General features: G+C 39.5%; 2 protein-coding genes across 4 annotated transcripts; both read left to right on the forward strand.

The window, feature by feature from the left end:
* The first annotated feature begins 1,497 nt into the window (after positions 1-1,497).
* On the forward strand, positions 1,498-8,296 carry LOC306707964 (uncharacterized protein). 3 transcript variants are annotated; one of them, XM_079175630.1, is made up of 12 exons: positions 1,498-1,568; positions 2,309-2,587; positions 3,254-3,487; positions 4,609-4,749; positions 4,845-4,994; positions 5,094-5,183; positions 5,259-5,363; positions 5,926-5,991; positions 6,322-6,375; positions 6,483-6,551; positions 6,638-6,706; positions 7,157-8,296. In XM_079175630.1, exons 1-12 carry the CDS (start codon positions 1,514-1,516, stop codon positions 7,237-7,239), a joined length of 1,395 nt encoding a protein of 464 aa, XP_079031756.1. In that variant the 5' UTR covers positions 1,498-1,513; the 3' UTR covers positions 7,240-8,296. The 3 variants fall into 3 exon arrangements, with proteins under 3 accessions (XP_079031756.1, XP_079031757.1, XP_079031758.1); XM_079175631.1 differs by having other exon boundaries at positions 5,097-5,183; XM_079175632.1 differs by lacking the exons at positions 6,638-6,706; positions 7,157-8,296 and having other exon boundaries at positions 5,926-6,004; positions 6,332-6,375.
* A 5,819-nt stretch (positions 8,297-14,115) lies between these two features.
* LOC306708718 (uncharacterized protein) lies at positions 14,116-15,363 on the forward strand. The gene is made up of 3 exons (XM_079176637.1): positions 14,116-14,211; positions 14,896-14,952; positions 15,038-15,363. The coding sequence occupies exons 1-3, from the start codon at positions 14,133-14,135 to the stop codon at positions 15,223-15,225; spliced, it is 324 nt and encodes a 107-aa protein (XP_079032763.1). The 5' UTR covers positions 14,116-14,132; the 3' UTR covers positions 15,226-15,363.
* Positions 15,364-16,510: the final 1,147 nt, after the last annotated feature.

Consider the following 16,510-nt stretch of genomic DNA (forward strand, 5'->3'; position numbering starts at 1 on the left):
ATACTTAGTTAGGTTTAGACAACAAACATATTTAGTTAGGTTTAGACAACAAACATATTTAGTTAGGTTTAGACAACAAACATATTTAGTTAGGTTTAGACAACAAACATACTTAGTTAGGTTTAGACAACAAACATATTTAGTTAGGTTTTGACAACAAATGTATTTAGTTAGGTTTTGACAACAAACGTATTTAGTTAGGTTTAGACAACAAACATATTTAGTTAGGTTTAGACAACAAACATATTTAGTTAGGTTTAGACAACAAACATATTTAGTTAGGTTTAGACAACAAACATACTTAGTTAGGTTTAGACAACAAACATATTTAGTTAGGTTTAGACAACAAACATACTTAGTTAGGTTTAGACAACAAACATATTTAGTTAGGTTTTGACAACAAACGTATTTAGTTAGGTTTAGACAACAAGCATATTTAGTTAGGTTTAGACAACAAACGAATTTAGTTAGGTTTAGACAACAAACATCTTTAGTTAGGTTTAGACAACAAACGTATTTAGTTAGGTTTAGACAACAAGCATATTTAGTTAGGTTTAGACAACAAACATCTTTAGTTAGGTTTAGACAACACACATATTTAGTTAGGTTTAGACAACAAGCATATTTAGTTAGGTTTAGACAACAAGCATATTTAGTTAGGTTTAGACAACAACAGGACTTGGTTATGTTTAGGGACTTGTCAGAGATTAACTTGTGACTTGCAAAGCAAAGACTTGGCCCCACCTGTACTTACAGTAAATTACCTTCAAAGGAGTTGAATAAAAAGCTTGTCATGTGTTTCTTAACTCTGATCTTTCACCACAACCTGTTGTCTCTGTGTTCAGCTGCTGTGTAGTGTGTCTTTCTCTCAGCATGTCCGCTCTCATGGTTCACTTTTATTCTGTTCTGGTTATTGAATTGTGGTTGAATCTGCATGATGACATTAAGTGCAACTGTCTTTTTTATGTTTAATTTGTTTTTTCCACTTTTATTTAATGTGTTTCAAGCAGCTGACTTGACATTAGGCCTACACTACATGTATGAGTATCCCCTTAAGTTGCAAGAATCATGAAAGTACATCAACTTAGTCAAATATGCTGATCTACTTTGAGGCGATGTATCCGTCAGGAACTGGTGGAAACCAAAGCAGAGCTAAAGGACAGAACATATTGACTCATTAGTTATAAACACGTTTGTTCATAAAGGTTAAAATATGTTTGTTCTGCTTCTTTCACATCAAGTGCATCAGTGAGGATTATGACTCATGAACACATCTGAGGTCTAAACATTAATAAAAGTCATTTGAGCTTCTGACACTTTATTAATTGTGAGTGATATCGCATTACAATAAGAGGAAACACAAGTATTCATAATGGAAACGTTAATGTAATTTGACATTGTGGGTTTTCTTCTGTAAGCGGAAGTAAACATTTGCGCCCAGACAGCCGAGTTCCTGTTCTCACTTCAGATGGAAACTGTGGTCACTGATCACTCAGTCTGTGTGAAGAGGAGGATGAAGATCTGCAGCTGCCTGTTAGCCTTAGTGCTGGGCTGGAACGCCACCGCAGGTAAGGACTCTTTGAATGATCCGTTTTAATATTGTTGTTTTTGAATTGTTTCATAAGAGTGTGTGATGTTTGTAGTTCAACTCCAACCAAGTGTCAGCGAGAGATTCAACAGCCGATGATCGTCTGTGAGAGTTACGTGTTCAATGAAAGTACATCAGGAAGTGTGTTCTCCATCATTCAGATACAAGTTTTAAATTAAATATTTCATAAACTCAGATCCTCATCCGCTCAGATAGTCGTGTGATGATTTGTTATTATCGTGGTGTAAAGGTGGAACTGTGGGCGACATGAAGTATAATTATCATTCGTTCACTGGAGTTGAACTTGAACTTCCTGTCGGTCTAAATGCCACGGGACTCGTATTTAGACCGATCCTCACCTGAACCTCCAGGTCAATGTCTGACCTCAACCATCTCACCAGAGTTCAGCAAATCGAGGGTTAACGTCGAGGCTGATTCAGGGACAGTGTGTCAGTTTACACTCGTCTTTTCAAAATAAACTACTTGTATGTTTAGGAGACAAAAGTACTTGGTTCTGTTCGATCTGGTTTAAAATAATGCTTTACCTAACGGGTTAGTGACGAACACAAGTAAAATAACACTACTGTAAAATAAGTTAACGTTGACTTTGTCTCCTGCAGATATAAACTGCAGTCCCTTGATGTCTTTGCAATATTAAATTAACAATATTTAAATTCTGAGAACAGATGTTAGTTGATTGTAATTGTGTTTGTTTTGCAGAAATAATCCATGAAATAGTCGAGGAGAAGACCTCAGTCTCTCTTGGTTGTCCTCACTCTGTGGAGGGCACCGTGACGTGGAGCAGAGAGAGTAATGGACGTAAAGTTGACATTCTGACAGCTGGAGGTGAAACGGACAAGAGACACATTCATGACCCACAGAAACGATTCAGTTCATTAGCAGATAAGTCTCTGTTCATTCGCGGAGTTACCGTCTCAGACTCTGGAAGATACTTCTGTAACAGTGAAGCAGCCGTGGAGCTGACGGTGATCCCACCAGGTAACACCTCACTCATGAAGGTCTTTTGCTGTTTTAGCATCGCGTCCCTGAGCTAAATGTTTCATGTTCCTTAAACTTTGTTACATTAATGTAAATGTACATTTCTAGTTTTTATACCTTTAACTGTGACTACATTCTTCGGTAATGTAGCTGAGAAGCTTGTTGGTGTACTTCTGCATTTCTGGGTATTTGTTGCAAAATAGTCATTTTATTTTTATTCTTAAAGATTTCAACACACTTTACTAAAAATGAAGTACATTACTACATTATTATTTATAAAACTGCAAACTATCACATGTTCAAACTGAGCTTCTCACGAAGGAAAGGAGTTACGAAAGATGTAGAAATTCAGTCCTTTTCTTTGAAGGTTTTAAAACACTGAAGGGAAGGCTAAATGGTGAGAGGAAATTATGAGTTCTTACTCTTACAAAGATCATTTATTTAATCATTTTTAAATAAATGTACTATATACTATATACACTGTAAAAGAAACAAGTCCGCAGGTCACATGAGGAAAGATCTCTTCAAATGAAGTCCACTAAAATCTCATGTACATGAAGAACATGTTAAATGGAAATACTCCTAAAACTTCATATTTTTTTAACATGAATACATGTGATGAGTTTATGATGGTGCATTATAAAACAATGTTTTTTGTGTGTACAGGAACAACTGGACTTCATGCTACAGAGGGGACAGACGTCACTCTGACATGTCCTGATGTTGGAGGATCACAGAATAAAAGCTGGAGCAGCAGAAACATTGATGAAATAAAACACCAGAAAGGGTTTTATGTTTCACCTGTTGACCAGACGTTGACTATAACGTCTGTGGAGCTGAAACACTCTGGACTTTACTACTGTGATGGAAAACCTGCTGCGTATCTGATTGTGACCAAAGGTGAGACACAAGAAGTCAGAGAGGAACAAAGAAATATGTGCGGAAGTAAAAAAGCAGACTTCTTAGAGGCTTGTTCATCCCTTAACTCCCAGAGACACCACAACAAGACGGAGCTCCAGACTAACCTTCCCATTCGGGTGCACCCGTAGAAATAGAAGTAGACCAGACACGGGGCAGGATGGTCAAAGCGGCGGCCATTTTTATGTGTTCTTTACATTGCCATTGCAACCGTGGTAGTGGTGAGGCTTTACAGGAATAACTAAACAAGCTGTGGAGTAGCAACGTTACGAAGTGTAGCGAGCCAGTCAATGAGTAAAATGTAACAACTTAGTGCTTCATTTATTTTCCATAACCAGTGTAGCAGCACGGTGGACGTAGCAATCCACCTGGCTAGCTAGCTAGCTAGCTTGTTCATTCCACCATGCTTTAATGCTACACTGGTGACAGCAAATCAGCCAAACAGCAGGTCTAACGGTCCCTCCGCCTCACTAACCACCGCTGTGGAGAAGGACAAGCTAACAAGCTAAGTAGCCAGCCATTCATGTCTGAAGCTACGACATGTTATCTATGTTTCTATATTTATAGAATGTCAGGGTCTGAGCCTATCAGAGGCCGAGTAGGAGGCAGGTCTTTGCAGAATGTGGTTGGGCGTGAAAAAAAAGAAGTGAAAACCCCCGAAAACAGTCAGTTTAGTCACAATAAACAATATAGATTCAACAGATCTAAGACGTTAATCAGTGAGCTTTAGAAGTGCCAGTTGGTGGATTCTGTTACCTTTGGAACAGGTTAGCTGTTTCCCCCTGTTTTCAGTCATTATGCTAAGCTAACCAGCTGCAGGCTTTAGCTGATTAACCATAGTGACATTTTCGATTCCTTTAAACAGATAACACAAAAAAATAACCTCAACCAAGAGGTGTAATGGTACGGTTCCTTTTTGTATTTTAATCAAGCAAACACCCTCTGCATTCAAACGGTTTCAGTTGTGAGAAAGTTGTGTCGCTAAATGACACCCATTAAAGTGGAAAACCACAGACTTTTCCCCTGCTAAAGATGAGTGTGATGACTCTCAGGTAAAGAGCTTTTTCATGCTGTGTATTCATGTCCTCTCTCTCTCACTGAAGGCCAAACCACAACCTCAACCGCCACGCCTAAAACAAGACCAACAGCAGCAACACGTGTACCATCAACTACACCTCTGACTGATGAAGACACGACTACAACAAAGAAAAAAAACAACAAGAAAGACAGAAAGGAAAAGAACAGTAAGATGAAACAGATCTTAACATGAAATTAAAGAAAAGGTGATGAATCTGAGAGAGCTGGTAAAATATATACTGTACTCCTCTGGCTCACACAGAAGACACGACAAAAACTGCAGCACCCTCAACCACAACAAGACCAACAGCAGCAGCAGCAACACGTGTACCATCAACTACACCTCTGACTGATGAAGACACGACTACAACAAAGAAAAAAAACAACAAGAAAGACAGAAAGGAAAAGAACAGTAAGATTAAACAGATCTTAACATGAAATTAAAGAAAAGGTGATCAATCTGAGAGAGCTGGTCAGATATATACTGTTTGTATTCCTCTGCCCCACACAGAAGACACGACAAGAACAACAACAGCAATAATAGGAACAACTTCAACAACATCAACAACAGCTACTACATCAACAACGGGGTCAAACACAAGTAGGACAATATAATAATAATATAAATAAATGTATAAATAATATTGTGGTTCCTAATTCTTACTTTGTCTTCCAGCAAAGGACCAAACTCTTGGTTTAGTGTTTGGAATAGTCGCCTTCCTCCTCCTCCTCATCATTATTGTTGTCTACTTTGCTTGGAGACGCAAGATTAAAAGACGAGGTGAATCAATCATGAATTAATTCATATTTAATAAGTTCAGCAAATTAATAAATAAATACATAATATAAAATTATAACAAGCTCTGATAGCTATAATAGAGCAGTCACGGTTAACGTAGTAACACGGGGTTAATGTTGTGTAACATCACGGTTAACGTTGTGTAACATCACGGTTAACGTAGTAACACGGGGTAAACGTGTCACGGTCACGGTTAATATACAGTGTTTTTAGCCCACTAAAGTTAGCTAAGCTAGCAAGTTGAAGTGTGACACTACTGCTGGAGAGAACTGCTCAGGTTCTTCCCAAACTTCTAGAAATGTTTGTCAAAATGAATGTGTAATAGAAAGTAAAGGTAAACTTGCATTGAAATACATGCGCTGCAGCAGTAATGGCGACATTTTTAATTGCGGTGGTTCCCAAAGTTTATGTATTATACACAACATCACGCTTATGTCACGCTACATTAAGGCCCAATGCGACACCACTCTGATAATCTGATAATCAGTAGTTACTCATATACTAATATATATACTAATATACTGTTAACAATCTTTTTCCACAGGACATGCAGAAATATGCCCCATCTATGAGGAGATACAGGATAGAGTCGTGTTTCAGCCGACAAATGGTAAATAATAAGGGTTCCTTCTTTTTTTTATTTTAAAGACAGACAACTTCCTTTTTCTATTACGATTGAGGCTGAAATTCTACAGTGTTATTTCTGCTTGAATGGTGTGGTGACATTTCTGATTACTTATATATATATATATATATATATACTGAACTTAACCATCTAAATCAAAAATATCCCATCTGCTTCATAAAAGCTTTTATGTTTTTCCTGAAGTGCTTGTGCAAAGATAATAAAAAACACACAAAAAGATTTATGGACATGTGTAGATATAAATGTTATTTTCTACCGTTTATATCTTCATACACACATGTTGATCTTTGACAGGCAAAGGAAGCTTGGCTGGAACCACAGCTTCATACTGCAAGACAGATTTTCAAGGTAAATAATTACACATATTTTATCGATTACCCTTAAGAAAAGCTGACAAATGGTCTTATAGTGTTTTGATTTGGTAAATAATGTTTGTTGGTAAAACGTTTTAATAGATGGATCGCACCATAATGATCCCATGTACTCCACCATCCCGGATCTTCCACGAGTGGAGAAGAAAAGCGGTAAAGACTGAGCTCTCATCAACATTTGTCCAAATATTGTCGTTACATACAGTAAATATTCATTATGTTTCCTTTATTTCTCACAGAGACATCGTTACCTAACGACGCTACTTATTCCTTGATCAGCAACCCATTGAATGGTGGAATTGATAAAGGTAACTTTAATACATACGTGCTGTAGGTTTAGTGGTTCCAAGCAGTGTTGCCAACTCTTCAGTAAGGAAAGTAGCTAGCAGCCGTCCTAAAAGTCGCTAGAAGTCGCTAAATGACGTCATTGCCTAATTTACATAAAAAGTGAGTAAAAAACACCCTAAATATGTTTAGAACTACAAATGAACTTTCTGTAATGTAATTACAGAGCAGTGACGGCAGCAACCACTGCTCGTTGAGGACAGTAACTGCAGAACGATACGTGATTTCACGTCAGAGTCTCCAAAACACCAAAATAGTCTCCAATAACACCAGAAAAAGTCGCTAGATTTTAGAACACTGGTTGGAACACTGGTTCCAAGAGCCATGAAAGCATGATTCTTGTAAAACAAAATGAGATGCAGATGGTCATTTACAGATTTAACTAAATTCTAAATTGTTTTCTCAATCTACAGGTCCATCACAGCTCCCTGAAAACACATATTTTTTACTGGAGAAACCCCCAAAACATGGAAACAACACCGACCACCATCTTTAAGTTCTCGGCTTTGGTAGTCGAAATCAAAGGCCTTTACACACCGGGGTCTTGCTGCCGCCTTGTTTCGGACCAGGCGGCAACCTCCAGATTTAAAGAGAGAAGTCAAAGCTTCACGTGTTAAAGCTGCATTCTCTCTAGTGTCCACCAGGGGGCGACTCCTCTGGTTGTATAGAAGTCTATGAGAAAATGACTCTACTTCTCTCTTGATTTATTACCTCAGTAAACATTGTAAACATGAGTTTATGGTCTCAATCTCTAGTTTCAAGTCTTCTTCAATACAGCATGATGTTCATTTAGTACATGATGGTCCATTTAGAGTCAAACAGACCATAAAGCAGGGGATGCTTTAGGGGCGGGGCTTACTGTGATTGACAGGTCTCTACCAGAGACGTATACGGCGTCTCTACGTCACTCCTCCTCAGTCCAGATATGGTCACTTCCTGTTCTCTGGTTACAAAAAAAACAAGATGGCGACGGCCAAAATGCTGAACTGGAAGCTTCAGACCATCAGTCCACAAACGCCTTCAAGAACTGCCTCTTTATGAAAACATCTCATGAGTCTTATTATATGTGCATTTAACTCGGGAAATGCAGGATTGAACCAAAATCAGTTGAGTGATTCATTAAAGGTGTATATAGGCTTACTGGATGGTCCTGTGAAGTCCAGGTACTGGTGGCTCGAAAGCAAAGGCATGAAGGAAGATAGCAACTTTGACTAACGGGGGGAAGAGGCTGGTGTTTGTACAGCAGGGCTGATGAGGGAAAGTGGAGACAGGTGAGAGAGGGTCAGGTGACTGGGACCAGTAGAAGCTCTAAGGGCATCTGGTGGACAGGTGGAGGATGACAGACATGTATTATATTTTGATGAACAATAAGAAAAATACTATGTAAATATTAGCTACGTAATTTCCCCTAAACCACAGTATTTTCCTCTAAAGGTCGATTTATTTGTCATATTACAACACATCAGTGTCATAATCTGTAGTTTGTATATTCTGAGCTGTCGATATAAATCATGTTTTTTTTTCTGTTTTAATAAATAGAAAACCTGCCTTCCCTTGATGTGTTTTTTTGAGTTAACATCTGTTTTTGAGTATTGGCACATTTCTTTTATTAAAAAAACCTGAAATGTTGTCTACCTACGTCACTGCTGTGTTACTCTTTAAAGCGCGGATTCTCATCTTTTCATGACTTCACACTGACCACTGACTGAAGTGGTCACTACGTCCTTCCCTATTTCTATTTTAGGTAAATGGAGTTAGACTCTGCTCTGTTTGTGTGGAACTTGTTCTTGTCGCCCTGCTTCCTGGATGAAGTTATATTTGTTGCAGGACAATAATGAAAGCTTGTGTTTGGACCGTTTCAGAAAGATCTTCAGTGTCTGGAAAAAAACTGAAATGATGCTTTAATAATGAACTTTATGACCACTGGATTGAGTTGAACAGAAAAACACTTTAAAGACCTAAAATAACTTTATGTGCACATGAGCTGTCTGTCAGCCTCTCACACCCACACTCATTTACTTCCTTTATAGTTTGTACTTCTATTTTTTTGTCTGTGGTTGAGATGACTTCCTCCACTTTTTGTATCAAGTCACTGAATAATAGATGGATGACTGAAGGGGCCAACAAAGAGACACAAAACGACTAAAAAAACAACTACAAAGAGACACAAAAAGACTACAATAAGATCAAAACAACTACAAAGAGACACAAAAAGACTACAATAAGATCAAAACAACGACAAAGAGACACAAAAAGACTACAATAAGATCAAAACAACGACAAAGAGACACAAAAAGACTACAATAAGATCAAAACAACTACAAAGAGACACAAAAAGACTACAATAAGATCAAAACAACGACAAAGAGACACAAAAAGACAACAATAAGATCAAAACGACAAAGAGACACAAAAAGACAACAATAAGATCAAAACAACGACAAAGAGACTCACAATGACTATTAAACGTGGCAAAACAACTACAGAGAGAGACGCTAAACAAGTACCAAAGACACAAAGCAACAAAAGAAACTTAAAATAACTACAAAGAGACAAGAAATGACTACAAAGAGACACAAAACAACTGCAAAGAGATGCAAAAGAATCAGCCCAATGACCCCCTTCATTCTCTGATGAACAAGAATAATAAAGGTGACTTTTATCATTCTTTATGTTGACTTGGATGCTATTTAATTTGAATTAGTATTTTTTACATTATAGAATTTATTATTTTATTATTTTAATACTGACTCATCTGCTAATTCTGGACTCATTGAGTTTGCTGAGGGTTTGAATATGAGCTGCAGAATCACGTCATTTGCCGTTCAGAACATTAAACTCTTTATTATCGTTACTTTACTAGAACTCCTGAGAACCAAATAAAGACTCATCACCTCGTCCTGCTTTAACTAAATGAATCTTTCAGCCTCTATTAAAAAAACATGTTAATACGTCAGCGTCCCGTTTTAGTTTATTATTCTAACATGTTGAAGGTTAATTTGTTTGTGTAATTATTTAATCAAGACAATTTAAAAATGTTCTTCTAATCTGCACTTTATTTTGTTAAAGTTAGTACAAGTTACTTAATAAAATAAGTTAATATAATAAATAACTGTGACTCATTTTGGGGGTTTTTTTATTGACACATTGACCAAATCTATAGGGAGGATACTTCTCATCAGAATACAAGTTCAAGGAGAAAATGGTAAATGAAGTATTACAGTAGTACATTTTAGAACTCTGAATAATCAAGCTGTAATAAAAAGAAAATCAGAAAAGAGACACTGCTGAAAGAAATCATGTTGAAAAGACTAAATGAAGTGAAATAGCAATTTGAAAATAGAAACTCTTACACGGGGATGGAAAATTATTTTATTTCTTTCTGAATTTAGGCGACATGTTGCTTCTCCAGTTACAGGAAGTCATTATTGGAGGCAGCAGCGACCTGCTGTGAATACAAACCTCCATTTTCCAGAACGATGACGTTCAGATCCGTCGCTGTGACGAGGAAGAGGAGGAACAAGAGGAAGAGGAGGACCAGGAGGAAGAGTGTCTCTCACACACTGAAGCTTCAAACTTTGATCAGCAGCAGTTTGATGTTTTCCATCTGAAGATGTTCAGCTTCATCATCTTCTGCCGGTTTTGGTTCCTGCACACGGTTCTGACCTGCTGCAGAGGAACCTCCACAGGTACGAGTAATATTACATCTCAAGATCAACGTTTGTATTCGCTTTAGATTCATGTTACGCTGCACAATCCTAAATCTGTAAAAACATATTTTATATTATTGTTTTATTGAGTATCTCATGGAAATATGTCCTCATTTCAAAATAAAAGACACCTCAAATATTACAGACTAAATACTTCAGAAAAACGTAAATATATATTTTTTTGTTGCAATAAAACACCAAAAGTGAATCTGACTCAACGGAAGGAAGAATAGCTATAATAGCTTTTGTAACGTGCAAAAAAAGGGTAATTTTATACAGTTTGATATACATTTGGGGAAAGAAAATCGTATAAACTTTATTGCCTTACAGTGTACCTTTATTGACAATAAAAGAAGAATTTTTCAACCCTTAATTTCTACATTCATAAAAGAGCATAAACAGTCTTAAAATTAAAAAAAGACATTAATATGAACTAAAGTTTAATAGCAATTTTTCTTCGGTGACTGCATTTAAAATATATTATTATTAAAATAAGCCCTCATATCTTTTTCTCCATACAGTTTTATTGTAATAACTTTTGATTCTTCCATAAAAACATGTGTGCATATTATTAATGTTCATTTTCTAATGAATAACAATCCCATTTGCAGTCACGATTATTCTGTCTGACAGTTCTTTTCCTGGGTTCTTATTTGAGGCCGACATGAGTGGAGCATGTTTCCATGAGATAAAACAGGAAACGAGGCTAAAAGCATCAGCAGGATGTGAGTGATGCATCTAAAAGCAGCAGCTGAGAAACATAGAGGACGTGAAGTCACGTGTTTGAACGTGTCATTATGACGTGACGATGTCTTAAAACGTAAACACGAGTTAAGGTCTCAGGGAGTTTCTGTCCTCCAACAGTGATCCAGTTTTCAGTCCCGGAGGACCACCACATCTGCCTGCCGTGTGGCGGCTCTGACAGCTCCGTAGTGATCTGGACTCAACGGGACCAGAAGGTCCTGGTGACCCGACAGGGCAGCTACGAGACCAACGAGGACAGCCAACGCTACCGCCTGCTGTCCGACGGCAGCCTCTGCCTCCAGCGGCTCGACGACTCTGACGGCGGGACGTTTCACTGCAACCAGCAGCTGGTGGCCGAGCTGCAGGTGCTAACAGGTACGCTGGAGGCGGAGCTAGGAGTGGTGCATTATGGGAACGAAGGGGGGACTTATTGAGGATTGTGTCTTTAAACTTTAAACTGATTATGAAACAGTTTAACCCTGATCCTCTATATGAACCAGTCTCAGTGTAGTCCTGATCCTCTATATGAACCAGTCTCAGTGTAGTCCTGATCCTCTATATGAACCAGTCTCAGTGTAGTCCTGGTCCTCTATCAGACCTCCATCAGTAAAGAGACCATCAGAGAGAAGATGGTCTGTTTCTATAGAGTTATTCTTGATGCTCGTCATCGGAGCCACCGGGTCGGATTCTGGTGAAACCAGATGAAATCATGCAGGTTCACCAGAACCTCCTTCAGCTCAGACTCCAGCAGAGACCGGTCCACCGTGGACAGACCCAGATCCGGAGCTCCGGAGGGAGATTCCTCCAGGACGACTCGTACAGTATTTAATCTATCGTAGAGAACAATTATATTTGTATTTGTGTCAGCTGGCTGATAAGTAACAAGAAATTGTTGTACAAAAGATCGTGGGGTTTGAACCATTAATATGGACTCTTAATAAACATCTAAAAAAATGCATAAATACAAACAAATTTAAACCAAAAGAAAAACCTCTTGTTTAGGTTTTAATGTGTTCAAGTAAAATGTATTATAAGCTTTTCAAATATCAGTATATATATATATATATATATATATATATATATATATATATCGTATTCAGCCTCAAAGCTCCATGTTTGTCGAGCCGTACAGTGCAAACACAAGTGCAACAGTTTGATGACTGAATCTCAAATTTCACATTGATTCAAATAAAGTTGTCAAAATATCCAGCGTGGTGAGTCAGTTATGTGCAACAGGTTTCACAGAGCTTTTATAGACGTCGTCAGAAAAAAACCACAGTCCGTCTGGAGGGAAGTAAATCAATCTGATGTCGTGTGAAAGATGTTGTGAAACGGTTTTACACGCTACGTTTCTTTTGTTTTTCTGCGTAGAGGATGTTGAGGACGTAACAAGAGGAGGGACGGGATTCGAAAGTTTAATACTTAAAGTTCCCACGGTCTGAATTCGACACAAACATCACCCAACTCACAGTAATAGCTTTTAGCTTTTCTTAGTGTCCCTTTGAAACGTAAAATACTGACTAAACACATTTATGACTGCTGCTGCTGCTGCTAGAGGGAGAGCGTGAGTGTAACTGGTCAAATTAGAACAGTAAAGCAAAACTGCTTCAAAAGGGAAGTGAAAGGTGTTTCGAGTTTTGAGGAATTAGTCACCAACAGAGGCTGAACTCTGACGCATTGTTTCTTGTTCCAGATGCTGACGCTGCACACATCTGGCCTGTGTGCTGCTAATTGAAGCCGCTTATAATCACAAGGTTGTCGCTCCATATTTGGCGTCCATATTTGGGCTGCAATTGATCCACCAACATGGCAGAAGTGCTAAAAAGCTGACTCATTCACAGGTTTTAGGACTCGTTCCAGCAGCACTCTATACTGGAGAGGACAATCCATGTCAAAGACAATTACCCATAATTCCTCTGCGTCTCTGCCCCCCCTCAGGCCATGACTTCATGGTTTCTGCAGGCCGGACGCTGCTGATCCCCTGCAGCCGCTCCTCCAAACCCAAGAAGAAGTGGTCCCACCGGAGGGCAGGAGGGCGGTGGGAGGCCGTCCTCACCCGGTTCAGAAACGGTACGGTGAAGCCAGAGCGGAGCCGGCTCAGCCTCGGGAACGACGCCCTGCAGATCCAGGACCTGCAGCCGGAGGACGCCGGAGAGTATCTGTGCAACGGAGAGCTGCAGGGAACACTCACCGTCCTGACAGGTCTGTAAAGACTTTAGGTACCTCAGCTGCAGAGGACAGCAGGCTGTTATCAGAGAGAGCTCGTTGTTTGTTACCTGTTTGACGAGTAGTGACGGTCATATTTCTTCCTGCAGTTTGGCTCCTCTAAGTGATGACGCATATTAAAATAAATAGATGTTTCTGGATTATTCAGGGCAGCCAGAGCCGACCAGCATCCCGAGAACCAGCAGCACGACTGGAACAGCTGCCGTTACGGTAACAGGTAGCGAGCGCTCAAAAAGGACTCTTGAGGTCTTCTGCTAAGTACTTATTGATATATCCATACCAGACATTATGTTGACAGAATTGGTTTTGATTTGATCTATAACTTCTCTAAATTCTTGTCCCTCCTAAAAACTCAGTGAAACATTGAGGAAATAAACTATTAAAAGTGGACGACGTCTGGATTTGTGTGTTTCTGTTCATCAGATGAGGTAAAGAAGACGGAGAAGAAGAGACCAGAGAACGGTGAGTCAGCACCTCGAACACCTTCAGCTCTCACTGAAGGTTTACTACAGATGTGTCTGTGGTCCTTAATGAATGTGTACGTACAGATGTTGTGTCTGTGGTCCTTAATGAATGTGTACGTACAGATGTTGTGTCTGTGGTCCTTAATGAATGTGTACGTACAGATGTGTCTGTGGTCCTTAATGAATGTGTACTTGTCTGTGGTCTCTCAGCCTTGCTGGTGGTTGCTGTGGTCAGCTTGGCGTTGATGATCTTCCTTCTGGCCGCCGTCTGTGTTTTACTGACCAGCTTGAAGTGCAGGAGGAACAAGAAATGCAGAAGTGCAGGTATCTGACAGACAGAGAGACGTCATACGTGGTTTAATTCATCATCACTGGATCTACTGAAGTTCAGCTTTCCCTAGACCCTGACCAGTCCAGTCCCAGACCTAAACCCTGACCAGTACAGACCTCGAATCTGATCAGACTGGACCTCAACCATGACCATTACAGTCCTCGACCCGAACCAGTTCTTGACCCTGACTAGACCTCGACCCTGACAAGTCCAGTCCTACAGTTTTCAAGGTTGGTGCAACTTGAGTTAAAGTGAAAATATGATTTAATGTGGTTTAAAAATGAACCTCTGTTGGTGAAGACCAGCACCAGGGTCTGTCTCTGAACCCAATCATGTCCAATCACCTGAATCGAGCACAGGTGGACTCCGATCAAGATGAAGGTCTCAGGGATGATCAGGAGAAATGAGAGTCAGCTGAGCTCAAATACAAAAAGTCTGAAAAGTCTTCTTTTCATTATCTTCTGCTTTCTTTGTTTCTCAACTCCAATTTTGTTGAATTTAATAGTTTAATTTATTGATGTTCTGACATTAGGACACATTTCTTCGATGTTTAGATTTAAGTTTAATTGAAGTTTCCTCAAACCCCTCCCTCAGGTTTCTCCTCCTATTTCACTACATTTGACATTTGGAATAGAAACTATTTTGAGGAGCTTCAGCTCTCTTCTGTTTATCTCCAGCACAGAGGCGTGAAGACACCGAGCTGCAGCCGTGGACCACGTCCGACACACCGACCGGTAAACACCGTCACTCCTTCAGCACCGCTCCTTTCATTGATCCTGAGGTGTGTTTCCACCTGATCACACACCTGTGTCTCAGCAGAGCGAGAGGTTTACGAGAGTCCGACTCCGCCGGAGGAGACGATCCACTACGCCTCTCTGGGCCGACAGAACTGGAGGGAGAGACCCGGCAGGACTCCGCCGGACCAGGACCGACACCACGTCATCTACTCCTCTGTGGTCACCAGACCGGCCAAACAGAAGCGAGCTCTGCTGCTTCCTGTCGCCTGATCAGAACGTCACGTGTGAAACCACGAGAGGCTAATTATGACATATATAGACACTATGACTATAATATAAATGTTTAACGAGTAAACATCAACATGAAACTCCTCCAGTTGATTACTTACATTCATACTAATTATTTTATGTATTACAAGTTGTTTAAATGTATGTTTAAATATGCAAATGAGCGATATCTTAATACAATTATGCTAATGTGCATGCATTTTGAAGAAAATTAATCTGAATGTTAGAGAAAACCAGGTTAAAAAATGTTGTTTTATTTTGATGATATATTAGAAAGAGGCAAAATATGACGAGTAGGGATGACATCAGATCTCCTTATCTGATCAATTTTTTGAAACCTCGTGTTCTAAATCTTTATTCATCTTTGTTTCATAAATGAGGGGCTGTAACGCATTATTGTATCAGAGTATTTGTACTGTTTCTTTAGATATAACTCGTATCGCTGAACCCTGAACATGTGCAGCTCAACAAACCCGAATACTCAACGTTATCGTATCAAAGGTGTGTCGTGTCTGGCTTGCTGTGCTGTTATCCTGATCTCACCACTTAACCCACTTCCATGGAGACAGCAGCACAGACCGAGGCCTGGAGGTCTGCTCTTAAACCTTTTCTCGTGGTTAGACCTCCGAACCCTCCGTGGAGAGAGCGCTCTATCCATTCAGCTGAATTGTTCTAAGTGTTCAATAAATACTCAAAGACGTTTTCTCGTCACGTTTATTTATCACATGTACAACTTTCCGTCATTGTGTGCGTCTATCTGGCGGTCACAGCGTTTCCGTCACATTTAAACGTTCCTCTGTGGTGGTTTTGTACGTTAATTGTCAGGAAGCAACAGATAAGTCGCTCTACAAGTGAAAGCGAAGCAGAGCGTCATTTCACAGTCGATAGAGTTTTAATATGAAGGAAAGATAAAATAGCTTAAAGTACCGTAGTTGTGAAATACAGATTGTTTCTCCAGCATATTAAGGATGTCAGCCTTTGTCATTTATAGAAACTTGAATTAAAAAAGTAATTATTGATTTGTTTAAAGAGCAGAAACATAATTGTAGAAAACACAGCTTTATAAAATATCTAATGAAATACATTCTCTGCTGTTAAAAACAACGCGCCGCTCTATCTGCGGTCACGTGACGCGTTCGGGTTCTTGCGGCTCATCACTGCCGAGTACGTCACGTCGTCTTCGACCAATCCTGTCCCTCCTCGGCCGGGGGGGCGGGGCCTGTCTGCGTGCTTCAGACTGGAATAGTGCAAAGACTCTTCCTGCAGA

The sequence above is a fragment of the Pholis gunnellus genome (assembly GCF_910591455.1).
Source record: "Pholis gunnellus genome assembly, chromosome: 16".
Taxonomy (NCBI): Eukaryota; Metazoa; Chordata; class Actinopteri; order Perciformes; family Pholidae; genus Pholis; species Pholis gunnellus.